This window comes from Agelaius phoeniceus, chromosome 7 (assembly GCF_051311805.1).
Source record: "Agelaius phoeniceus isolate bAgePho1 chromosome 7, bAgePho1.hap1, whole genome shotgun sequence".
Classification (NCBI taxonomy): Eukaryota; Metazoa; Chordata; class Aves; order Passeriformes; family Icteridae; genus Agelaius; species Agelaius phoeniceus.
This window is the reverse complement of record NC_135271.1, coordinates 39,156,582-39,183,414: the sequence shown is the minus strand read 5'-3', so window position 1 is coordinate 39,183,414 and position 26,833 is coordinate 39,156,582. Positions and strand designations below refer to the sequence as shown.

Here is a 26,833-nt window from a genome sequence, read left to right as displayed (position 1 = left end):
ATCCTCACAAAGAGGGTGTCAAAAATATGGCCCAGAGAGCCATTGTATGCAGCCTACACATCTCCCACAGTCTTGGGGTGTTTCTGTACTGCATCAAGGAGGGTTGAACAGCAGTTCAGGAATAAGCATGACTGCAACATGTAAGATGGTCTGGATAGTGGCAGTGCCTTACAGTTCCTTGGCAGGGCCAGCTGGTCTGGTACAGATCCTCCACTGGTGGCTGTACTGTTCCTACACCAGAGAAGGGGTAGGTGTCCTTTAGGAGAAGCAATTGCAGAGCATAAAATCCCTATCTGTTATCTGAGTCTTTGATTTGTGGTGTTTGAAAGCAGCTTGTGCCAAGTGTCAGCATATTTAGATCAGGGTCCACAAGAGACATGGAGCTGGATGCTCCTGCCCTACAGCCTCACCTTCTTGCACAAGGGGAACCCAAATGATCTGACTTTCAAGTGTGTTCAAGCTCTGCTCAGATAAGCAAGGAGTCATCCCACATCCAATGCAGCTCCTGATCTGGAACACTCATGAATCTGAACCCATTGGAGAAACTACATTTACTAACACATTCAAAATGAAAATTCCACATGGGACATTAGCTGGCTCAAATGGGAAACTGCCCTGCCTAGCAAAGCTCCTGGTAAAGCTCCAGGGATGTGAGCTCAAGTGATCTATGGCAAAAAATTTGCTCACATACTGTCAGTGTGCACAGACTGGGCTGAGTGAGTCTGTATCCAGCACTGAGAGCTGTACCAGCAGTCGTGATCCATTCACATGAGAATCCTTAGGAATCGAAGGGAGATGCAAATTTCCTTTAAGACAGGAAACAATGTGGCAAAAATGTAAATCTTCAGTGGCCTGATTGATTTTTTCAGTTTTAGAACATGGAGAGTGGCTTAACACTGCAAAATTAGAGGTGGAAATATCCCACGATGAAAGGGACAATGGATCCAGCACTGGAGGAAGGCAGAAAAAGCATCCAGGGCTGGAGAACAAGCAATTTCCAACACCTAAATTGTGAGATTAAATCATAATTGCCTACCTTTTGGGGAAAAAGCTTTAACAGAAACATTCTGTAGTCAAACACCACTTACTGGGAATGCAGGATGCTGAGCAGATGAGAGGCTGCAACCTACCTTTTTAGTCCCTCCTGGCCTCAAGGTTGGTGTAGACTTAAAACATCTCCAAACTATCCAGTTTTAGTGTGGATATGGGTTAATTTTAACCTTTGTCTTGCTAGTAGAGAACAATCCTGACGTTTGGGTTCATACCCAACCCAGTTCAAACAACCCTGGGATCCTAGTTATTCACTAGTCCATCTCAGCATCATTTCGGCCTGGAAGAGGTTTCTAGATTTTGAGTCCTCATTCTGACTCAAACAGAATCTCTGAAACCTACAGAGCTTTGGTTATCACTGACTGATACTAGGCCAGAGATAAAAATACTCCCAACAAGCCCTTTGTAGACACAGCATCGCTTCAAAAGGCTGTCAACCGTGACAACTGTGTTCCATTCTCCAATGGTCGATATTTAACTGTTGCAAATTAGGCTACAGACTGAATTCTTCATGGCTGAAAACACTATTAGAACTTTAGAGTGTTGTTTTTCTTCCCCTGTCAGCTAATTAGTGGTAATATAAATTTCAATCGTCGGCCGTGGTTGATTGCAACAGACCATCACATGCGTTACAATAAAGGCAATTTCCTCTGCTCCCCAACTACTAATAGTGGGTCTTAATTATCCAAGGTTAACAAAGCATTGCATTGTGCTCTATCATTGTACATCAAATGATGGAGGGACTATTATTTCCTGAGCATCAGGATCCAGGGTAGCTGTTATATTACTGCAAGTCTGCTCCACAGTAATATTAAACTCCACTTGCACAACTGTACTATACTATCTGTGCTATTAAAAATTATATGTTTGGAAAATGCTTGTTTTCATTTCCAAAGTCGATTAAAAAGTTTGCATACTTTAACATCTGTTTATGATTTCAAACACAGCTTTCATAAATATAAAGCTAATGTGGTCTGGCTCCCCAGCAAAAATAAATCCCATTAAAAAATAAGATAAACCTCTCATTACAGTAAGTTTCTTTTTACATGCGTCCAGTGTGTAAAGTGTATGTTTATTGTCAGCAAAATTTAAAAAAAGCCCTCCGTTGAGCTGTGGTGAGCCCAGGCTTACCTCATTGGAATGTGTCCTGTTCTGGTGCTTGGCTCTGTCCGAGGCATTGGAAAAGGCTTTATTGCAGCCTTCGTGTTCACAGACATAAGGTTTTTCTCCAGTGTGGGATCTCAGGTGTGTCTTTAAGTTCTCCAGGCGGGAATAGGCTTTGGAACAACCCTCAAACTAAAATAAAAAAACCGCATGAGGAGTGATTAATTAACCAGAAAAATTTGATTTTCCCCCTGCCTAAACCCTTCCAATCTGTTTCTCATTCTTTCTTTTTTTTTTCTTCTTTTTAAAGGGCTTGTGTTTTAGGGAACAACATCCACTTTGTTGGGAGAATTTGCTTCCCTAGGCAGGCTGAGAGTTTCAGAAGTGAGTCATATTTGAGGTGCTACTCCTTGTTGGGTACCCACCTGACATTTCAACAAGTGACTCTTTTTTTCCAGCAGAGCTAAACACCCCTCCACTCCTCCCAGAGCTCTCTTAGCCCCTCCTGCCACCCCTCTGCATCTAAAACACTCGGAAACAGGGGCCCCCTCCTTCCCACCTAGGGAACTGACAGCTTCTCCACAGTCTGACCAGCCTTGCAACTTCACTAGCACCGGCACTGGAAAGAGCAGACAGTTCCCTAACACACAAACAGAAATCTAGCAAGCTTTAAAGTTTCCCAAATTACAGCTTGGGTTTACTCTTGGAGGATGCTGTGGTCAGGCTGTCTGACATTACCAGTTTAAAAAACAAGACTCTCAATCTTGAAGACAGATGGATTTTTGGATGATGAAACAGGCCAGGAACCTTCCTCCTGGAAGGAAACCAGCTGCCCACACAATGAGAAGGAGCAGCTTGGGAGACATGATGAGGCTTTGGGTGATTAAGGTCCTGCCACCCTCCATTCTGGCTGGGCTGGAGGCTTCTCCCTGCACCTGCCCCATCTCAGCATGGGAGGGTTTCACCTCCAATCAAGGAGTCTGTAAAGTGCTCTTTGACAAAACAAGTGGGAGGTTTTAAGAAATGCAAGGCTCCCTTGGAAATTCTAGCTAAATGTTGCATTGCCTGTTCAGCTGGGAGCATTGAAAATTCCAGGCTGTACTTCCTATACAAAAATACACCCTTTAAATTTCAACAAGCAGCCCCTGCTGCTGTAATGTATGTGCTGTATTCTAGTCACATCACTTAAACATGTCTACAAGTTCAGTCCAGTTGTGACAAGACTTTACATTACTCTGCTTGAGTCTTGGCCAGTGAAAAAACTGGAGCCACAGCAGGACAGGTCATGCTCTGTGTCTGATTTTTCCATGGGCAGCTGAGTGGTTCTACACATCCAAAGGTCTGGTCACAGGCACTGCATTCAATAGCAACAGCACCTGCTGCCTTGGGCTCCACATGCACTGCTGGACTGCTAGGGAGGGAGGCAAACATGCAGCCCATGAAACCCAGGAAGCATGTAGGTACAGGTTGATCCCATGCAACATTTTTGTTGGCAAAGGCTTACTTAAGATCCCCTTTAAGGTCTAGCATAGGGATGGTGGACATAAGGCAGATTTGTTCTGCTCTTGAGCTATTCACATCTCTTCAAGGACCAGTAGGAGAATCCTGCAAGAGCTGATTCCTTCCACAGTTTTGTCAGGGCGGGATGGATCCAGTTTTTCTTCCTCAGACAACTTTCATTAGCCCATTTGTCCCACAGAACATGCCACAGCTCTGAGGTAGCACAGTATATCTCTTTCTTCTCTTGCCCTGTACAACAATCCTTTACAAGTCAAGTCTCTACAGTTATTGAAATACATCATTCCTCTTGCTGGAAAACAAAGGGAACTCAGCATGAGACAACTCATGCATCCAATCTAGTTTTGCTGGATACCAACACAAAAATGCAGTTATTAAGAGCAAAAGTTCTGAGGCCACATTTTCAAATAAAAGCTTCTCAGCAAAGCAGGCTGTGCATGTTCAAAGCAGTTGTTCCCACACTTACGTGTGGATTTGATTATGCCAGTGGGAGTTCTAGCTGTCATCTGTTGAAATAATCCTTGACCAAATCCCAGGCTGCAATTGGGCTCATCTGTAGCTTTATGTACACCACAAACTTACTTGTCTGAAACCATTGTTGCTTTGAACAATCACTGCCAGACTTGGACAAGGAATGCTGTGCCACAGAAGGGCACCGTCTGCAGAACTGCCATTATCCCAGACAACTGGAAAATGGTGTTCCTCCAGTTTGGGGACATGCAACATACTGCACATGGAGGGCCTGCAGTTCTCCAGGAGGCAGAGGATGACTTGAGACTCAAACACAGCCTTGCCATTGCCCCAGTGTGACAAAGCTGAGGCTTGAAAAGGGCAGGATTGTGCAGCAGTGTCTTTTTCCTGCTCCACCACAGCACTAAAGAGGATTCAGCCACTGCTGGATTTGTCTCCTGAGTCCCTCTGCCTACAAGGGCAGGCTAGACTTGCCCTCAGTGCTCACTTTGTATACACCAACAATCAATATTTCTTGATACTTTTAAGGAAGATTGGTAAAGCACTAGACTGGGCAAAGTGCTTTAGAAGATTAAAACAAAGGACATGGCCCTGTGCCCCGGGGGAGCTTATACTCTAAATTAAATGAACACAAGGCTGGAAGATTGATAAAGGAGTCATGCAGCAGGCAAATCATACATATCCTAATATTTGTAAGCAGGAGCTGGGGCAGAGCCAGGGAGTTAGCAGGGCTGGAATTGGCTAATGGAGCAGAGGAGGAGGAATATATGGGAGGAGGGCTCAGACATTTGCTGAGCAGGAAGAGACTCATCCCCAAGACTCTGGGGAGAGGAACAGTGTAATGCTGATCGCAGAGGAGCTATGAAATGCCATCGGGAGGAGAAGGCAGAGAGCAGAGGATATCAAAAGACAGGGAGGAAAAGAGGAATAAAGGCTGGAGGAGATGAGGAGGGAGATTGTGAACATCTCTCCCAACAGCTGACCACAGTCACTGAACTCCATAACCTTGCTTCCCTCTTGTGCCTTGCATCAGGCGTCCTTGGCTGCCCCACATCAGCAAGCAGTGTGGTGAGAGGCTCCAAATGTGAAGGCACATATGGGATTTCGTATCTTGAGGCTAAGGGGAAGGAGAGCCCAGCTCTCCCATGTGGTCAGTGAGCCTGCACCCACAGGGCTGAGATACAAAACAGTACCCCATACTCTTCCTCAGGCAATGTTTAACCCTAGACACAGTGCTGCTGGTATGCAGAAAGTCTGGAGACTGAGCACTTCTTTGGGGTTTAAGCACCTATGGCTTATCCTCACCTCTGGATTAAGAGAGCAGAGGCAGGAGGTGTTGGCCTAGATTCCCAGGCTAGAAAGAGACATGCGTGTATGCTTTGGTCCATGGGTGAGGGAATCTTGCATTTCCAGCAGCTGTAGTGGGTGATGCCAGGTTAGACACAACCAGGGTTAGGCAACTCCCCACAGTGTGGCATTACTGAATTTCTTTCTTGGATGTAGGCAACTAAATTGGCTGGATTTTCACCTTAAGTGATGTGTCCTGAGTTGCTTTGGATCTCTGTGGTAGTTCTGAAATAGTTCTTCCCAAAGAAATGCAGTTTTGCCCACTAACACCTCACCCACACTCCTTGTCCTCTTGTCCCCAGGGTCTAACCTGCAAGTAGCTGTAACCCAGACACAGAGGGCTGGACTGGCTCTGAGCTGCTGCCAGTGGCTGGCCTGCTAGAGCCCTACCTGAAGGCATGCCCATGTCTGCCATCACATTTCTGTGACCACCCCAGCCTGGTGTCCCACTTGCCAAGTGAGATGTCCCCTGCCAGCTCACCGTGCACTTGTGTGGCTTCTCTCCCGTGTGCCTTCGCATGTGCACCACCAACATGTACTGGGCCTTGAAGGGCTTCTGCTCCCGTGTGCAGTCCTGCCAGCGGCACACAAACTCCTTCTTCTCTCCATGGATGTGGTCGTTGTTGATGTGCTGGTAGGAGAGAAAGGAAAACCAGGTCACTCCTGAAGAGCTGATGCCAGTGAATCATGCACAGTGCTCCAAAAGCCAGATGTTCCCTCCCCAGTGCTTGTCAGGCACTGCAGTACCTGGGTGCCAGGTGCACAGGTGACACCACAGGGATGTGGACCCAGCACTGTGGTCTGGTGTGTCCTGCTGAGAAAAGTGTGCAGCACCCAGCACACTGGGTACAAAGCAGGCTAAAAATTAGAGGTTTGCAAAAGCAATGGGAGCTTCTGGGAGCAGGGAGCCCTCTCAGCGTGCCCCCAGCTGCTTGATGCCACTCTTGACAGGGATGACAGAGTAATTTTTGTTTCTGCTGAACCCTCCTGTGCTGCATTTACACACCTGAGACCCCTTCCTGGGATGCTGCTGGAGGATGATGGACAGGAGACAAGCCTTGATTGGATTCAATAATCTTAAAGGCTGTTTCCAACCTAAATGATCCTATGCATCTAAGTCCATATGCTGGCCCGATGACATCCACCTGCCGTCCAGAGCTGGTGGCTGGCAGGAAATGACAGCATCTAAGAGCTATGCAGCAGGGAGAGGTCATTTACTGCTAATTGCTCAGGCCCACAAAACTCTGTGCTGGAGTGTTGAAAAGCCAGACCCAGAATGGTGCCTTCATCCACCCTGGTAGGGAGAAGTGGGCTGTTTTTTCCCAGTGAAGGGCAGATGAAGCCCTGCTGAAAATAAACAGAGCCAGGGGCCAGCCCGTCGGCAGCGCCGCTCCCGCGGCGGCCTTGTCTCTCTGAATGGGGTCTCATTGCCAAAAATAATGCCTGTCCTCGCTCCTGTGTTTTCAGAAGACATTCACTGACAGGAAATCCTAAAATAAACCACTTTGGTTTTGGGTTTTGGCTTTTTTTGTGCTGAGATCTTTTCCAGCCCCCGCCTTCGTCCCCCAGGCCAAGGCCAGGCACACATGTTGCAGCTAGGGATGAGACTCTCTTGGGGCCGTGAGGCAGCATGAGGACACAAAAGTACATTACAACAGATTCATCAGCCTTCACAGCTCCAGCTGAACTCAGTCTCAGTGTTCTGTGTACTGCAGAACAATCCTGGGGTCAAGGTCCTGCTGCCTGGGGTCCCAGCTCTACCCAGAGACAAGAGGAGGTGTGTGGGGCTCAGCTGGTCTCTTGGGCACCACACACAAACACTGAGAGCCAAAGCTGTGTGCTGGGAGAACTGGGGAAGCCTTGGTTTGGGAGAGGTTTTGTATGGGTTTAGAGTTCTGCTGCCTACAGTTCTGGTTTTACAATGTGGCATTGGTGTGAGATTTTAGCCTCAGATGGTGGAAATCTGATGAACCTCTCCAGAGACCCATGGACATGCTAAACCATGTCCAGGCCAGCCTGGGGAGACACGTCTCCAGGCTCTGCTTGTGTGGGAGTCTAACTTGCAACCAAGACTACACACAGCAATGTGTGGAAGATGGAGTCTAACTTGCAACCAAGACTACACACAGCAATGCTGGGAGTGTGGAAGAGCACAGGCTTACCCTTCTGGTCTTGTTTGAGCCAGAGGAAGAACATTTACAGAAAGGGAACTGTAGCCCCCATTCAGGACTATTCACTCCCTGTCTAGGCAACATCTGCTTCCCATCACATGGTGTAGGAGGAGTTGCACAGCTCACCCCACTTCAGTTACAGTCCTTAGCCCTTACCTGGCTGAAGGCTTTGCTTGGGCTTCTCTCAAACTGAGTGTGACCTTTGAGGTTGGGAGCAGCAGCAATGCTTGCAAAAATATGTCATCACTGCTGCTGCTCCCTGTTGACATGCACTTCTCCCACAAGCACACTGTGTATGGGGAACAGACCCTGCTCACCCAGGTACTTTGCACACAAAATAGTTTTTCCATGCATGGTGAGATGGCACCTTCTCAGAAGCTGGGCCACAACATCTGTATTTCATTTGCATGTGTATTTTGGGCATCCCAAATCCACAACCCCATGTTGCTAGTAATCACAGTACAGAAGACTCAATTTTTGTAACCTTCCAAATTTAGGAAAATCTTGGGATATTTCATCAAATGTTTTTCTTTGCTTATTTTTGGGGTTTTTTTCTGGAAATTGTGCTGAGCTGCCTGGTGCTTTGTACTTTGCTCTGGGCAGAGTTAGTTTTTCTTACATCTGAGAGGGAAACACACAAAAACTGCTGGACACATGTGAGCCCAGCCCATCTGACAGGCATGCTGTGGTTTAACCCCAAAAAAGCAATGCCCCATACTATGCAATGTGCAACCCATTAAGCACCTGATCACTCAATTGGCCTTGAAAACCGTTTCCAAATCTGTCTCTACTCAAGGACTTGATGCACTGAACCAGTGGCTTCTGGCACAGGCAGGCAGGCACTAGCCTTGGAAGAAAAACATGTGCCCAAAATTGTAATTTAGAGTGTAGTCCCTCTGCACAATGTTTGTGTGCAGAGCACGGGCAAATGGTGACAGATGCCAATTTGGGGGCATCTAAATGTATCCAAAATGAAGATCTATAAAAAATGGTGAAAGCAAACACAAGCCCTCAGGAAGGGGGCTACATGTGAATTGCACATGGGTGGCCCCTGGCAAGCTGGGAGCCTGTTTGAGACAAGCAGCTAAAGGCTGAAGGAAAAGGAAAAGGTAGCAGCTCCTGAGGAAAAATGTGTTTAATCCAAAACTCTGCTGCAAGCATCAGGGTTGCTGGGCTGGTGAATTCCCAGCAGATATGGGCTGGCTTCAAAGAAATGGGACTTGCACCATAGACCCAAAGTAAGGACTAGGGAGGTGTTGGGCTGGGAGCAAAATGGGGCTTAGGCACAGATCATGTCTGATTTCACAGGCACTTCCCTGAGAATGAGGAATTTGTTGACCCCAGAAGCCAAAGGAAACCAAATGGTAGATACCCAGAGGAAGCAAAGCATACAAAAGGTTCTTGGAATTAATTAGAACTGAAAATCTGATTAATGACTTGGTTTGGGGATCCTTCAGAGAGCAGTTTTGACATGGGTTTGGGAACATCACTGTGATTATGGAAGCCCTGTTGCCCAAGATTTAGAAAATCAACCCACTTTCTGTATTTCAGACACTGCAGCATATCTCCAAAGTCTGAAAGTGCTCTGTTTCTGTGGGAGGGATGAGCTGAGCAGGTCAACAGCCTCTAAGTGATATAGCTGCACAGCTCATTAACAGCAGCATTAGAGACTTTCCCAGCCTGGACCAGGACTGAGGACAACATGGATGATCCCTGACCCATAGCTGGTGTAGCTCTGTGGGAAGGCTCAGTGAATACGGCCAGTGAAGAGAGAAGGGCTCAGCCCCTTTCCCCATTTTCTGATCCAGTCTTCTGCACTGAGCCTTCTGTCATTGGGCCATGCACAAGGGAGACTGAAAGTGCAGCCTCAGCAGCTGAGAAGGGAGCAATATCACATAATCTATGAGAGCCTTCTTTCAGCTGAACTCCTCGGGGAGCAGCGACCTGCTTTGGCAGTGTTTACACACCGTATCTCTGATTTGCACCTTTAGTAGCTCCCAGGGTGAGCTCTGGCTGTACAGCAGCTAGTGATAAAAAATGAGGACAAGTGCACAGAAACCCAAATTTATCGCTGGGGTTTCCTCCCAACCATTACTCACATGGACGAGCTGCTCCTGAGTGTCATATTCCTTTGTGCACCCTTCCCAGTGGCAGTTAGTCTCATAAATAACCTCAGGCTCCTGTTTACATTCATCCTTATCAAGATCTTCTTTCAGGTCTGTCAGATGCTCCTGCAACACATAACGGTGCATTGTATAAGGTGAACTTCTTTCATCTGAATTCCTCCATCACTCATAGATTACAGGGCAAGTATCAACTGATCACAAAACCATGCTTTTTGTGGCTACATAACATCCACAATTACTGTGAAATAAGGAGCTACAGGGTTTTGGCAGAAGTGGATCAGAGCTGACGACAAAATATGAAACACCCCAAAGCCACTGATGAAGCAGTGCCTGGATTCAGCTGGGTTGGGGGCAGTCCCAGGAAAAACTGAAAAAAGGAAAGAGCTGGCTTCTGACCTTTATGTTATGTTATGTTCTTTGCTGGAGCAACACAACTGATCTGGGCAGAGTGGAGAAACATGAGCATAAAGAAATCACAGGGCAGTCAGAGCCCAAAGCCCACTCACCTGACATGGGCTGGGCAGGGGGTTCCTGTTTTCTGCATCTCTCAGTAGATGAGAAAATGATAGCTAACCCAAAGATTTATGCCTGCAGGTTGCTCCACAGGGATGAAGTGATGAGGTCTCAAAGCACTTCTCCTGAGAGGGGAGTTTGGAAAGCTCAAGCAAGACCCAGTGAAGAGTAGGTTGCAGAAGAGAGCTCCTGGGACTGTGGACTCATTAATGAATTACTTTTATGCTGGGTACACTGCGAGCTCTCTCCTTAACTTCTCTGTCTAGCCAGATCCTCAGTGCTAAATGAAGCACAGAAGATTTTTGTTATGGCTGCTAGGATTAAAGCATGGGCAACTACACAACAGTGTAACATACAACATAATTAGTACAAATGTGAGTAAGGACAACTGTCAACTCTGCATGGATCAGATACCTGCACTACAAACAAGGCCATCAGCACCCACTATTGGCTTGGGAATCTAGCAAGACAAAACCCAGCAGGTTTTGACCCCCTTCATTCCCTTTCCTCCCAGACACTACCGCTGCCTAGCACAAAGCATCCTGCCTCCAGGACACCTTCAGACAGAAGAGATTTGTTTTAATTAGCTCTTATTTAAAAAAAAAAAAGATATTGCAAGGTGGCTCTTGGGACAGGAAACTGTAGTAATTTACAGAAAGACTTCTGGAGATTCAAGCTATACTAGAGCCCAGAGCAAAAGTCTGAGAAAGTTCAAAGAGCAGCTTTTTTTCCCTGAAATTCCTATTGGTTTAGCTTTAAACACTAATTTTTTTATGCTTGTCTCTGTGCAAAGTGCGGTTCCTGGACAACTGTAATTTTCTAATAAAAATCTTATTTTCCCCAAATTTTTATACTTTCTGTGGGAAAAATGGAACTGTAACAATTTAATTTGTTGAAAAGAATTAACTTGTTTTATTTCCAGCTAGTTCAATGCTAGTCTGAATCTGTACTGGAGCTCTCTTGTGGCACTGCAGAAGTTCAGTAACTCAGGTCCCTTGTGCCTGGTACTTCACTGTGTCCCACAAATCTTGTATGATTGTATTTTTTACAGCACAAACCATCATGGGAGAGACTGTCTTGCCAAGGATTGCAAACACCCAAACCACAACTCATATGAGGTGTTTGAAATGCAGCATTTCCAAAACAAAACACACACGTTTTTGGGGATAGATGAACTTCACAGTCAGCAAAAAGTGGATCAGTCAATTACTAACTGACTGTAACACAACTTTCAGCACAGTGTCCTGCAGAAAAGGAATTTCTAAATTTAATCAATTCTTCTTGCTTAGACCAAAGTATACACCCACTATACTCAGTTTTTTAATCTGTTCTCCTTGCCAAGAACGGGCTTTTACATGGTACCTTCTAGTAATTTCCCAGTCAATACTGAAATACTGCAAGATGTGGAACCTACATTTCTCTTGGGGAATTACTTCACATACTGCCTCATTAGGAACTATTAGATGATCAGCGTGCATTTTCCTACCCCTAATTTCACCTTGCTATTCTAATAAAATCTCACTGCATTACTTTAAACTGCTCCATTCACTGCCAATTTCAGTGTTTTTAAGACCCAGTGGATAAAACCCCTGGAGCAGGGGTGAGCCAGGCTGGTGCTTTCCAAGCACTCCCAAGCTGGGCGCACACGGCTTCGCATGGAGCAGCGCACGGAGGCTGGCAGCCGTTGTCTGTCCCACAGCTCCTCCACTAACACATGCTTTGAGAAAGCAACTGATGGCTTTTGAATATTTTTTCATTTGCTGCAAGAAATAAACACATTGCCCTATTAGCCCAGGCAGTGGCCAGATTGGTTTTTCAGGGCGTGTGATTTTGCAGCAGTGTGTGGATGCACTCCTAAACTCAAAGCTCCAGAGAGGTGCCTCTTTGCCCTAATCGTGCTGACTACAGCATGTTTATCTTTCCCTGATATGCTATCTTCATCAATTTTACCAGCCCCCTGATGACTACACACGTTGCTGTCCCCATGCATCATGCTGAGACCTGCTCCTGAACCAGGGCAGGAGGAGAAATTTGTCATCAACTCTTCCATTCGCTTGACAATAACATGGCTTAATATTTCATGAAAATGAAGTGCCCAGAGCACTCCTGATAGTTTACAGTTGTGATAAAGGACGGTCAGATGGATACTGTCAGCCATTAAGCAGTTTGCAATCACAGGGCTCCAGAAAGAAAGCAAAGGCCTCTGGGCCCTTCTTGGTGTCAAATGTTGTGTCACCAGTGTAAAGGATGTTTCTAGGAGCAATTCCTTGTTGAATCAAGAAGTCGTCCTTTTTTTGCAAGCTTTCTACCTACATGCAAGTTTCCCTCATAATCTATGTTTGCTCTGAGACACTAATGCTGCTTGCTTTGCAGCACAGAAAACTCAGACATCATTTTTACATTATTATACTTGATATATTTGCTCTCTCCTTTTTTTCCTTATCCAAGCACAGCAACAGCAAGCTGAGTCCCAAGTACCCATGGAATGCTTCACTCAGTCACTGCAGCTCTGCCCCGTCCCTTCCTGGGCTTTGTGCTCCAAGAGACACCTGCCTGCCTGGCAGATTTTGCTGCCTTGCTCCCAGCTACAACAAAAGATGCCAAGAGGATCATTCCCAAAGATGAGTCCCAGCAGCTCGCTGCCTCAACCCCACAACATGGCTCACAGGAGGGAGGTTACCTGTGTGTTTGGGGACACTGGGGGCAAGCCCTCAACTTCAGTCTTGACTTTGCTGCGTTTGTTAATTACTGGATTGACGGTGCTGCTCACGGCCGACTCACTGCTCTGCTTGCTCTAGGAAAGAAAACCAGGCAAGAAATGGCACTGGGGTTTGGGATGACACACAGACAGTGGCCCACTTCCTCACTGAAAACTCACTTTAAAATCAGTCAAGGTTGAGCTTCAGGAGTGGCAGGGGACAGCAGGGTTGGCCTGGGGTTCATATGAAAACCAGCTCATGTGGGTTTGTGCAAGGCAGGGGGATGGGAGAGAGGGAAGAATCAAGGGCAGCCTCAGCTTCAGGCTCACTGGCGAGCTTGGCCTCGCCACTGCTGCTCGGTTTCAGAGCAATCCAGTCCATGGCATAGCCATCAAAGCCTTATACAACCCCCACCCAAGCCAGTTTTATTTCTCAATGTGACAAAATGATTTGCTGAGAAAATGAATTCCTGGGGGAAGCAGGGGTCTCTGGTTATATGTGAGGGCTCTGGCATGCTGTGTCCATGAAAGACTGTGTGTGTAATTTGCTAAGCTCTTAAAAAATAAGAACAACTTCAGGAGAAAAAACATCCCATTGTATGTGCATAAAATTAGAACATTAACATTTTAAATACTCTTGCTAATTGCTCAAGATTGGTCCTGCAAATTTTTAAACAGAGGCAGAACTCCTTCCAGCCACATTATTTTGGTAGCTAGTTTTGTAAGGAGAAAACAAAACCAATCAATCAAATAACCTGCAATAACAAACAGAATTTGCAGTGCAGCAGCCATGAGAAACCCTAAAACAATAAACCAGTCTGAAAAGTTCAGTATGATAATACGAGAACAACGATTTGAAATGGGTGTGACATATGGTGAAATAAGTCTTTGGGGAGAAAAGCAACTGCAATTTAGACTTGGAAGGAATGTAAGTGGAAAAGAAAAATGATTAAGCATGTGCTAGGCATATTCACTAACCCAGTGCATGCGGAGGGCTTATGCACACATATATGTGCTTGTGTGCTCACAGGTATTTGTAAGGATGCATTTAAGGTGTTGGGATCTCATTCCTAGTTTTCAAAATCTGGCCCCTGGTTTTGCAAAATTGAGCAGTAAAAACTGACAGCAGGGACACATTGAGAGAAAACCTACTGAAAAAGAAGAACAGCAAGTAAAATGTGAAGAGGTCCTACATAGGATGCACTTACACATTAAAGATTAAGACCTTCATCATGATTCAGATAGCACAAAAAAGGAAGGAGGGACTGGTGAAGGTCCCAACAAGAAGCTTGGTTCACAGGTGCTTATTTTGCAAAACACTACAGCAACTGACGTCCCTCAATTTCACAGGATATAGCATGTTCAAGGAAATTTCCTGCCTGGGATGACCTTGCATACTGTGTTCAATACTTTGATGGACCAAGGCCTTTGGTTTCTCTAACAGTAGGTGGAAGGAAGGGAGATGGGTGCAAAATTTGTCTGTGCTTAATTCAGAAACACTTGCCAGGAAAAAGAACAGCAACATAAAGGCACAGTGAGTAAAAAAGAGAATTGCTAGAACTCCCACAACCACCATGAAGGGAAGCTCACTTCCCATGGAGAAGGTGCCTCCACTTCCACATGTGCCATGCAGGATGGCTGTCCCTACCTGGCTGGAGTCAGAGATGCAGTTGCTGTTGCTGCTGCTCTGTGCTGGTGATGGGTTCACGGAGATGACTGCCATGTGCTGCCGTGAGGGGAAGGTTGGGGATGGCTGGATCAGGGGAGGAGTGTGTCCAAAGGCTGAGCTCAGGCCTCTTTGCTGGGTCAGGATCTGCTGGTATGTCACGGGGTTAAGCGGGTGGGGGAAGCTGAATGCCGGACTGCAGCAACAGGAGAAATAGAAATGATGAGGAGTTATTTTAAACAATATTTATCATATTAGCCAGTCACTGATTCGAGTTTGGCTTCTTGGAGACTCCAGGAACCAAGCTGCAATACCCAGATAGACACCTTCAATGCGACGATAAGCCTGACTGCCTACTTTACTGCAAAGTCATCATTTGACTTGCATGTGCCTCAGCAAACTTGTGAATCATTTTGACCCAAGCATTAGACTGATCATGATTTCCTTGCTTCCTATGTAAAAAAACCCAACAAAAGCCCTTGGGAGTTCATAAGGGAGGATCCTCAGTAAGAGGATGAGACTTCGGTAAATCTGGCTTTGCAGCCCCTAAGGCTCCTGGGTTTTCCCATGCAGACCTCTTTTGCAAACTTGCAACTTTGGGGTTATGCTAACCTGGTTATGAAAAACAAGCATCACCTGGCTCACCTGGCACAGATTACAGCAAGGATGAATAAGTATCCACTTAACATAGTCCAAAACCATGCAATTTACTCTGCATTCAGGTGAGGGGAGTGCTGGCTCAGGGGACTGCTGAAGCATGTCACCCTTCCTATGTAGGTCACTGGTTCATCTCCAATCTAGGTCAGCAGTGACCAGGAACACCACTCCCCCTGGCTGCTTGGGCAATAACTGGGGCAACAGGTCCAAGACAGGATGCAGCAGTGGGGAGCAGTAAAAACAAAACTCTGCTTTTGGAAAAAAGGGGTTAACTCCCAGGAGCAAGTCCACTGGGCAGAGAGGGAGAAGCACAGGAGATGCTCTGTGGTAACTCTAGATGTGTGATAAACAAACCATAGACAGCTCAAAAATTGATTATTTGCCACCTTCAAGAAGTGGCTGCCCTGAACCTTTACCCTCATGGTATTTTCACCACAAAAACTGCCTGAGGTGTGACTGTTCAGAGAATAGGGCCATAATTAGAAACACGCTTAATAACCAATTTTGCTTTTGGAGAGAGTATTTCATTCCTGCCTTTAAGATGCTGTAAAAATAATAACAAAAATGTCTTTTCATACCAAATTTCTGGCAGTTATGCTGCTATATATGTTACCCATTTTACAAATCCTGACATTTAGGATATATTTTTAGAACACTGAGAAGGGGTTAAAATTCTTTATTATTAGTTGATTATTCCCTTGGAGGCTGAAAGTTGACCATTAGGTCAGTCCCTGGACTCTACTGATTTGTCAAAAATACCAGATAGTACTCTTAATATCTGAGTATAAGTTGACATGCTACAGGTATGTGCAGCTAATGACAACAGGTAAAGAGGCTAGAAAAAATACGATTACCAGGTAAGAAGTTGCAATTTGTTTATGCCAGTCTTATGTTTGATTTTACAGTCAATTTCTAAATTATGCTGCTGGATAAAGCAACTTACATAATTAATGCTACACTTATTAATAAAAACATCTCTGTTTTCCCCCACAAGTTTTAAGCATGCATAATCTTCGTAACCCTTTGCTTTGCAACATCAGTGTTAATTAGATCTAACATTTTTAACAGTTAAGAAAAAAAAAGAATAATAACATTGTGAAACTTGGGTGAAGCAATCACAGTAGGGATTGACAACAGTCAGCTGGCTAATGTAAGTGCTTTTTAATGAAGATTTGAACAAAACTTTACTCAAGGGTTTAGATTTGGTTTAAATATGCTTTTAGAATTAGGCTCTTCTATCCACCCAGGCAACATTTTTTTTAAGAATGTGGGCCAGTAATTTGGAGAGTACTTTGGGGCAATCTCTCAAATCAGAGTGTTTCTTAACCAGTCAAACTGCTCACAATGAGCATTTTTTAAGACCAATTTATTATCTGTTTCTGCTTGCAGGGACGCATGATCATACTGTAATTACTGGAAACGTGGTAGCCAATAACCCCAATCCAGCCAAAGAAACCCCACCCCAAATGCCACAAAATACCTTTCCACATGCAAAACTAGATGGGGGCTTTGATTTACTATGCTACACAGCCCTGATGCACAAAAGCAGAGGCTGCAAGGAAGGGAAGCTCTCCCTTGCAGGAGGATCATCCCTTCTTTCATGCGGGTGTTTCCTCAGCTGAATGGAGCTGATCCCAGAGCTTTACCTGATTGTCCCGGCAGATAAATGGCCGTAGGAGCCACTCGCTGCTGAGCTGCTTCTGGAGTTGTTGATATATGCCACAAGAGAGTTTGGGGAGGTCCTGATCATTGTCTGGAGATCAATGCTGGCATCAGAGAGCGGGGAGATAGACAGGGCTCGTTTCCGGCTTAATCTTGGAGTCACCCGCGGGCTCGAAAACCGGGACACTGCAGGAAAGAGAGGCTTTGTCAGACAAGACCTGTGGGCTGCTCCCTTCCTGCAGGCAGGCTGGAAGTGCTGAGAATTGCTGCACTCATGACTGCTGTGGGATGTTCAGGACACAGGAGCACTGCAGGGACCAAGTGCCCTTTGATGGGAGGTTTCCTCTCTTCTGGGTGCTGAATCACAGGGGTCGGGCAGCACCATGAATGTCCGCTTGCTTTGCTGTCCTCAGGGGATACAGAATCCTGTCCATAATCCCCTTTCATGGGCACTAAATTAACTTAAAAGGGAGAAGGCCAGCAAGGTTTCCATGAGTGCAGCCATGCCTGTTGACTCAGTGTCAGGAGGAGCAGGCCAGGGGAGCTGCACATCCAAGCTGGGTGACCATTGCAAATGGTGAGTGTGTGCCTGTGTGCGGGGGGATCGGAAACCAAACGAGCATGAGCACAATGCTGACCAACCAATTAATGAAGGAGGCGAGGCTCCAGAAACCCTGAAAGTAAATTAAGAGTTTTAAGAAAACCAATTTGGCAGCTCAGGCACAAAGTTCAAGTTCTCCCCCTCTGAGGGGACCTGCCAGTGCCTGGACCCTATTAGCAATTGTCAATCATTCAGGCATGAAGTAATTTCCAACCCTGCCAGGCCCATTTATGGATCTGCAATACATGATGGGTTAATACTGTAAAAGTTTGGCATCTCTCAGTGTTTCAGCACCACTAACTGGAACTACTGACTTCACCCAAAGGAAACTCTGCCCAGGCCCGACCCACCTGCAGATCTCTGGGGTGGCATGGATGGGAGCTGCAGATGGATCAAATCACAACTTTCTTCAATGCTAGGGTACCAGATCCAAACCCTGCCTGGAATGACTCATCCCTCCAAAGCAAGAAGTGTTTGGATCATGTATTTAAAAAAAAAAACAAAAAACAACTAAGGGTGAAATATAGCACTTGGCAATGGGTCCTGGCTGGTAATCCCTGCCATCCACCTAGGGGTGCAGGAGGGCTCAGCTGCTCCAGCTCCTTTCCTTGATGAGCACAGCAACGTATCACTACCTGACTTGTCCAGTGGTGGTCTCCCCAGAAAGCATCCTATGGGTTTATCCTATTAAATGCTGTGAATAAAATACTGAACTGCCCAGACAGGCAGTATGAGACATTTTCCTCTAGCAAGTTGAAGGCACCGATTTTGGCTGCGTATCACCAAATACAAGCCTGGCACTTTCTAAGAGCGTGAACGTTCTGTCCTGATGACAGTGCTGGTAGGTGAGAGGCTGACTGGGATGTAGAAAGAGGTAAGATGTGTCCTGCTGGTGTGATCAAACAATTCTTTGTGCAACTGAACTCGTCTCAGCAAAGCCTAGCCCAAAAGGCTGAAATGGAGATTTCCCAAACTTCACATCTGGTTCCTGAAATCTGAGTCCTGCCAGAGCCCTGGACCAAACAACATGAAGGTTGCTTGGGCCTAGATCACAATGGTCCTCTGGCCATAAGGAATCTTGATTCAATACATGCACCACAACCTGGAGGGACCTGGGTGCTCTTCCCAGTCCTCTTCAGCCATACCTCCTTGAGCAAGTTGCTGCTTCTTTCTGTGTCCCTATTTCCCAGTGTCATCTATTTAAATGAGCTCCTTTAGACAGGGCTTGTATTTTATTCTGTACATACTGCACCAAGTGCGATGGGGCCCCATCTCGGATGAATTGTCAGGATTTCTGTCCTACAAATAATATGTGTATTTCCAGATATAGATATTGTTTCCTGCATTTGCATTCCCACAGTCTCCTCCTTCTCTAACAGAAGGAAGCAGGCCAGATTTGACAGTCATATTTATCTCTGTTACTCCCACATCTCAAGGGAGATCTGTTTATTAATGTGCCACTTCCCTTGATAAATTACTAAATAGAAAGAAAAGCCTTGTACTCATTTCTCGCTCTTCCTTCACATGATTTATGCTCACAGTGCTGGATCAGCCATTGGTCCCCATTAATTTGCAGAGGGAAGAAGACCTGATGTCCAACAGAACCAGGGTTTTAGCAGTGCAGACGATGTGGGCACTCCTCCCTGCTGCACACAGGTATGTCATTTTTTCCCCATGTAAAACTCTGTGGAAAGCTGTCAGATTATCAAGCTCTCTTGGGAATTCTCCAGCCCAAAACCAGTAATATGCATTGTGTTAGTGTCCACTCTAATTTAGATCCTGCAGGTACTGTGGGCTGTCTGAAATGTTTGATAGCAGATCCAATAGGTTGGGCTCATGCTTTACACGAAAGCCTCTTAGGTCTTGCAGGCCTCCACAGAAAGCTGTGACCTAAAATCGTGCTATGGATGAACAATTCTCTCTTCTTAATGACAGCCTGTCCAAGGTGCCTGGGAAGAGAATCGGCTGGGAAATGAAGAAGGAGTTTAGGCCCATGAAGAAATGCTCACCAGTGCATTTAGGAAGAGAGAATCTTTTCAAAATTATTATCCAAAAGCAGATTAACAACACTGGGATTGTTCTAAATAATAGTTTGCCTGACCTGAATCTTCTGATCGGAGGACATGGAGCAGGAATGTTAAATGGTAGCAGGCAGCAGCAGTGGTCAGCATTTGTGTGGCTGTACATAGCAAGGGGTTCAACACGGGCTGACTGACGGCCACTGGGGCACATAAGCAAAGTCCTCTGCTGCGTGAGGTCCAGTGTTGCTCAAAAAGAAAAGCCACACACAACTGTTCAGCAGGGACTGTGCCCAGAGAAGGAACTAAAGGCGGGTTCCATTTTTCAGACACACAGATGGAAAGCTTTGGGAACATTTATCACTAACACTCCTCTCTCCTCTCCCCTTCCAGAATGAACAGGATTAGTTTAAAGAATTTTTTGATGGTTGGAAAATATGTTGGGGGAAGTTCCCCAGACTTAGAGCTGTGAGGAAAGTCCAGATTTCTGTGCTAGAAGGAAAGAGTATCCTTGGCAATTTCCTGTGGTGCCTATGAATTATCATATCCACAAGTTGCTCAGAAACTGGGATACTTCTCCCAAATTTAGCTTAATCTGCAACAGGACAGTGATGACCAAATGATCAGCTCTTACATGTGGCAGCTTGTGGACCAACTCTGGCGCCTGATCCCAGTGCCCAAGGGCAGGATCAGATCCCAACTCGTCTGGGAGGTGGGAGCAGAGGTTCCTGCTCTGACCACTTCTGTGGCCGTGGGCTGTCAGAGGGATTCTACAAGAGATGTTTACTTCTGGAGCAAGAATTCAGACCTCATGTCACACTAGGAATAATGGCAGCAAAGCCCTCCTGAAAGGAAACACCAGGCACTCAGTGGGAGCTCCTTCAAGGCTCCTCCAGGATAAGGAAATCTTTACAGACAAATATGTTTCTATGCTCGCAACAGCACAGGATCATCAGGGGTATCAGCTCCCTAACAGACAAGCCTGTAAGGCACATGGGCTGCAGATGGCTCACACCCTGCCCGCCGCCCTCCCGCCTCACTGAAACCTGGCCAGAGCCACTGCTTCCCCTCCATCCCCTGGCCAAGCCCCAGGATAAATACTGTGTTATCAAAATGGTCCCCTTTCCTCACCATTCACAAAACTCCATCCAAAGTGTAAAGAAATATCTCCCCCCACTCCCATCATCAAATTAAAACCAAGGGCCCCATAAAAACACAGGATGGTCCCATAACTGATAAGCGGCAATAAACTACAAACGCTCTTTGTGTAACCAGTTCCTTAGTTCCCTCTCTCCTTCTGCAGAGGCAACACACCTCTTTTTCAGTCTGCAGCAGATGCTGGACATTTGTTCTGGCACCACACACTGCCCTGGGACCCTTCTTTCTTCTCTCCATAGGCCGATCAACTTTGCAGTTCAAGGAATACTAATGCTTCCCTCAAATCCTAGCTGAAAGACAAGACTGCATTCTTCTACTCCCAATCCACAAGGTAACTGTTTAGTCGACCCAACTTGCATATGTAAATTGAATTCTTTAGAAACCAGAGTGCAGCAGGATTCCAGACACAGCACTTATGGGGTGCTCTGGGACTTTTTCTCTCTTCTGCACATATTTTTCTGGGGAGGAAAACAGCACTGCTGGCTAGAAATGGGTGGGAAATTGTTTCCCATTCTCTGAACCTTTTCTGAGATTTCAGCAAGTTTCCATTCTGTGCTGGGACAAAGAAAACAACAAAAAAAAAATAGGTCTTTGAGAGTTTTTAAGGAAGCGACTACAGGGCGCGCCGTCTGCCCAGAGTAGCCAACAGCTGGCTTGGTTGGGAAGTCATCTGTGATCCAGCACATCCAGCCTGCAAACCAGGGTTGCTGCCCCTCCAGCCCCAGGGGAAGCACTTCCTTCCTAGGTCCCCATGAGGCTTGGCTCTCTGCTTTTGTCCTGATGGAGCAGTTGCTCCACAGTTGCTCTCTCCTGCTGGAGACAGTCCCGAGCTCACCTCTCCCAGCCACACGCCTGCAGACTGCAGTCACCACCCAGCTGCACTGCCAGCCCTGCTCCTAACCCTGCTGGCTATTAAATAATTTCCTTCAAGGAGAAAGGCTCCAGCAACACTGACTGAAAGAGGCTGGTGAAGCTGAATCATTGTTTGATTTGGGGAAATAAAGTCCTGCTTTGTGATTTGCCCACATCCCAGGCAAGTGTGCCAGCTGCTGGCCATGCTGCACTGAACAAAGCCTTTTACCACTTAAACTGCTGATTGTGAATCAAGACATTTGTGACACCATTTGTGGCACCAGGCAGCAAAACACAGGGTAGGGATCCCCCCTCTAGCTCCAAAACTGGACAAAATGGACAGCACTGCTGGATCATCCCTGCTATTGGCAACTGTTGCACAAACACATCTATACAGCCTTCCTGACATGAGGGACTACCTTGGACCTAACTTATGCTCAAGATGTTTTTTCCCATTCCCTTACTCAGCATGCACAACCCAATCACACTCTAAAAGCTCTGCAAAGTAATGAACCTAAAGATGATCTCTAATTTCCACCCTGGCATTATTCCAAAGATCTGGATCTTGCTCCTAAAGCTGCCACTACTCCACTCACTGGTCTCCTTTTTCTTTGTGGTCTCCAGTGATGAAATGGCTTTGCTTGTGCTGCACTTTGAGATCTGCTGGTGTACAGGTCTATAACAGTAGCAGCATCAAGTCAGTGTGGATGGACTCCTCTTGAGAGAAAATGTCTCCTCCTGAAGGGCTGAGGGTAGTCACAGGAAGCCCTGTGCCTAGGGAAAAAAGCAGCTGGAAGTACTAAACATGAAAGTGGTAGCCATCTCCAGGGTCATTCTGTTTCCCACCAGTCTTTCCTGCCTCAGGGATGCTCTTGCACAACCACTCCATCACCTGGAATAATCCACCATGAAGCACTTCTTTTAAAAAAGAAATGCAAAAGATTGCTTTGGTCTGGTGAATAGAACCTGTAGATAGAGTCTCAAATGTATCCCATCAGCAATGCTGTGACATTGGAAAGTGATTAACTTTTGATTTGAAAGTATAAGCTTTCCAGAAAATGGGATTAAGCCTGGATTCAAATTCGAGTCTTGGATTTTGAGTCCCTGTTTGGATGAGGAAATGGAACAGGAGAAGCAACTGAATGGTTGTTTAGTCTCCACTGGGACTGGCCTGAACACCACAGCAATCTTGTACGTAAAACTTAAATCTGGTCACTGTTTTAACTTCTAGCTGTACACTGAAAACCCAGCAGAGATGCAGCTCTGGGCAGCCCAGCGCAGCCACCATGTGAACACTCAGCAGACCTGGCACAGGGTTGGCACCAACAAACTCCAGCTAACATTCATATCCTATTACTTTTCCTGACCTTAGACATGTGATGGAGTGAAAAATTCTGAGAACAAACATGAAGGCACTGAGAAATTCTCTGAGAAATGCAATTACAGGAACCAGAAAGGTGCAGGTATGTGTCTGTGGAAGAACCCCCATAGCCAGTGTCCACAGCTCCCATGGACCAACCTGCAGATGTTTGGAAGTGATGTGACTCTGAATAGGCCAGATTTAATATATGCTTATCTCCTGCTTTTCCTTTTGCAGGTGCCAGTGTTATCACAGATGAATGATGGTGCTGCATGTGGTTTAACAAGAGCTACCTGCATTTTCAGCAAACAAATTCTTGTAAAGTTTCTATGTTCCCGGCTGGGAAGAAAAAGGCTCTCTGAATGACAGATGCAGCGAGGTGGTGACTCACTGGGGGTTTATGCATGCTACTGATATTCTTGTCTCAGAAAAACACCATAAGAGGATGCTTTATTAAATTATCTGTTCAACTATTTACTTAGGCCCTGCTGATTTAAATTTTTGAAATAACTTTCTAAAAAGAGAAGGAGACACTGTCCCTTCATCGAGCATTTCAGAGCCATCCATTTTACTCTCTGCTTTAATAATGTACAATTCTCTCTTTTCTCTGGGTGATGGATAAACCCAGGCACATGGACTGTACTGGACTGGTGCTCCTTTACACATTCTTAAAAAGCAGTGCCACATTCTCATAATGTTTTAAAGCTTCCATCTCACACAGAACCCACGTGAAGGCCCAGAAAAGGCTTTCCAGTTAATCACCAACAAAACTTTTCCAAAAGATCATAATAAATTCTTGGTGAGCCCTGGCTCTGCAGTGAATCATGGTTATGAGCTTGGCTGCAGGAAACTGAGACCTTTGATACATGATTCACCGTAGAGCTGTTTTCAGGAGAAGGCAAACAATATGAGAGTCTTCTGCCAAGGGGAGTATCTCAGTACCTCAGATAAAGATTGATCTTCAGCAAACCAGAGGATGAGCATCTCGGTGTGCTGGGAGCCAGCCTGTACCACCATGAAAACAGTTGTGTTTGCTTCCCTCACTGGTTGTTTATCTGGCACTTCAGTGAGGCACTGCTGGTCAGAGATGGACTAATAAGGAGGCAAGGAGGAAGGAGTCTTGTTCATGAGCCCAAGGAGAACTTGGCAGGGCTCCTTTGCACCCATCTGCTATAACCACAGGCATTAACCCTTGGGAGAGAATACAGAGCAGTCTTACTGACCAGCTGCTTTGCAGCAGTGAAGCCTGAGATATATTTTGGGTGTTAGAGGGCAGGATAGTACCAAGGAGCTTGTGCTCTCTCTGACTGGGATCCAGGTTCCAAATTAATCTAGGTACTGGCAGCACAAAATGACTGTTCAGGTAAAACTTCCACAGCAGCCACAGATGAGAAACTGTTTTTCCATTAGAAGTATCTGTAAACTCCCATCACTGAAAAGCCAGAACAGCTTTTATCATTCTAAACCAGTCACTTTATGAAGCAGAAAGACCACAAAGTCTTTCATCTTAAAAGCTCAACAACAGAAACTTTGAAGCGGTAATGAAATGATGCAGATCTCCACTCCAAAAATTGTAATGGTCCACAGGCAAATCCGAAGACATCCCAGGAAACAGACGCTGAATCTGAAAGTTGAGCTGAGATTTCTCCTTCTTGCAGCAGAAATAATCCTCAAACTGCCCTCTGTAATATCTGTACAACCCAGCTCTTGCAAGATGTAGCATGAAGTGAAAGGAAAGACATTTCTAACAGCTCTAAAAATCATTTGGACCTCATATATGCTTCCAGACAGACTCTTCCCAGGGCAGCAGTCAGGCCACAGGGGTGACTCAGCACTACAGTGCCTAACATGACTCTATTTCTTCTTCATGTAGCAAGGAGATAGAGTTTTCTGAGTTTACAACACACAATGCTATCACAAATACCACATTCCTGCTTTTTAAAATTTCCTTGCTCAACATACTATTTTATTCTTTCCACTGTGTCTCCCCGTTCAGGTTCAGTTTTCTCTCCTTGTGGACCTGAGAGGTCCTAACCAAGATGAGATGTCCACTGTGCCTAGCACAGCTTTGCATGCACATGGCCCAACTTCAACCCAGACACCAAGCAGGCAAAACACACGGTGGGATGGGGAGCTAGAGATGCAGCTTGTCCCCAGGCACGCTCCGGTCACCCATGGTCAATGCAGCAGGACAGCAGCGATGCCCAGCTTGCTGGACCAGCCCATCTCCTACCCATGCTGCAGCCATGCCATCCTCCCTAAGAGAGCAGGGTGTACCTATTTTAGTTTACGTATATTTTATATCTATGGAAGGAGGTGACCTTTTAAGCCAAAAATTATAGTGCGGCACCCAAAGGTTCCAGCAGGGCAGAGTGACCACATTCAGCAACCTCCACCTGGAGGGCAGTCTCATCCATCTAACCCAAAATTTCAGCCATGCCAGGAAAAACCCAAGCTGCTACTCACCATCGACAGGGCTGAGGTAATCGTGGAGGTGGGCTGTGCTGGCTGCTCCCCCGCCCTGCATGAGGAGGTCCCCATAGGGGTTTGGGTGGCCGGCCATCAGCGTCATTTGGTGGTAGTAGTCAGCAGGGTTGGCTCCCGGCGGTGGTGGGGGCAGCCCGAAGAGGCCTCGTTCCTTCAGGTGCTCATGAGCCACTGTTGGAGCCGCGGGCGAGGAGAGAAACATGGGGAGAAGGTTCCCAGTGCAGTGTTAGACCCTGGAGCTGGCGCTGGCGGCCCCGGCTCCCCCCGCGCCCCCCGGCAGCCCCAGCCGCACGGCTCCGCGCGTGACGTGCGCTTGGGCGTGCTTCTGTGGACAAAGGAGACCAGGCTGGGGCCTCTGCATTCCTCCATTTCCGCAAATTTATAAACAATCTCTCGTTCCCCCTTCTAATAATCCTCCCGTTTGGACGTGGCCAGCACCCCTGGGAGGCGGGGAGAGGGCCCAGGCTGCCGACAGCAGTAACCCTGTCAGCATTAACATCCCTGCCTATTAGGAAGGAAAGACAAATGCAGCCCAGTTCCCGATAGCAGCGTGAGGAAATTAAAGCCAAGGTCTAATGCATAGAACTAGGTTTAGTGTCTGGCAGCATAAAACCATTTTGGCTGCCAAAGCCAATTACAATCACTTTCTCCCAGCTGTAATTTTTCAAACCTGCCTCCCCACCCGCTTGCCCCATTAACTTATTTACCACCACCTTAAACAAGGGGGAAAAAAAAAAAGAAAAAAAAGGAGGAAAAGAAAAGCAACCCAAAACGCAATGCCTTTCTTCCACAGCAAACAATGAAACTGGTTTTGGAAGGAGAGGACAGGGCAGAACACACACAAACACACACAAGCCATCAGACTCTCTCTGGCGGGTGCCTGAGAGTTTGAATGACGTTTCAAGGGGAGGGAAGAAGAAGACATATGCATGTCCCCATCACTATAGTGATGTTGTTTTAGCTATACAAGACAGTTTTATGCTGCCAGACACTAATCCAGGGGCCTTGTTGCTCTCTGGTGCACTTTGCTTTGCAGCGCTGAAGGGCTGCTGGCCCCTGCAGCAGCTTGGGAGCTGAGGGATGTTGGGATTCACTGGGCATGCAGAGACCAGGTCCCCAGCTATTCCCTGGGCACTGAGCCAGCCACCTGCAACTGTGTAGTGAAGCTCTTCTGACGAAGTAAGGTATGACTTACACCTTGCCAAGTGAAAGCAGTGTTGTGCATTTTCCCCTTTCCCTGCTGGATGTCTTTGTCCCCAGCTCCCCAGCATGGGGTCTGATAGGGCTCAGAGAACATGATCACCTCTGCCTGCACCCAGCACCAACTCCCCACACATCCTTGCCTTCCCTGAGGGTTGCTGCAGAGCAGCTCAG

The 26,833-nt window shown here is 46.4% G+C and overlaps 1 protein-coding gene across 5 annotated transcripts in view; it reads right to left on the bottom strand.

Moving 5' to 3' along the window:
- The window catches only part of GLI2 (GLI family zinc finger 2), a 192,056-nt gene that overhangs the window by 12,138 nt on the left and 153,085 nt on the right, over positions 1–26,833 (bottom strand). For all 5 annotated transcript variants that reach the window (XM_077181631.1, XM_077181632.1, XM_077181630.1 and 2 more), the window contains 7 exons: positions 25,439–25,630; positions 16,968–17,169; positions 14,647–14,860; positions 12,981–13,094; positions 9,761–9,892; positions 5,972–6,121; positions 2,182–2,346 (listed from right to left, as the gene is read on the bottom strand). In XM_077181631.1, the coding sequence (XP_077037746.1) occupies positions 2,182–2,346; positions 5,972–6,121; positions 9,761–9,892; positions 12,981–13,094; positions 14,647–14,860; positions 16,968–17,169; positions 25,439–25,630 (1,169 nt within the window). The remainder of the gene's footprint in view (positions 1–2,181; positions 2,347–5,971; positions 6,122–9,760; positions 9,893–12,980; positions 13,095–14,646; positions 14,861–16,967; positions 17,170–25,438; positions 25,631–26,833) is intronic.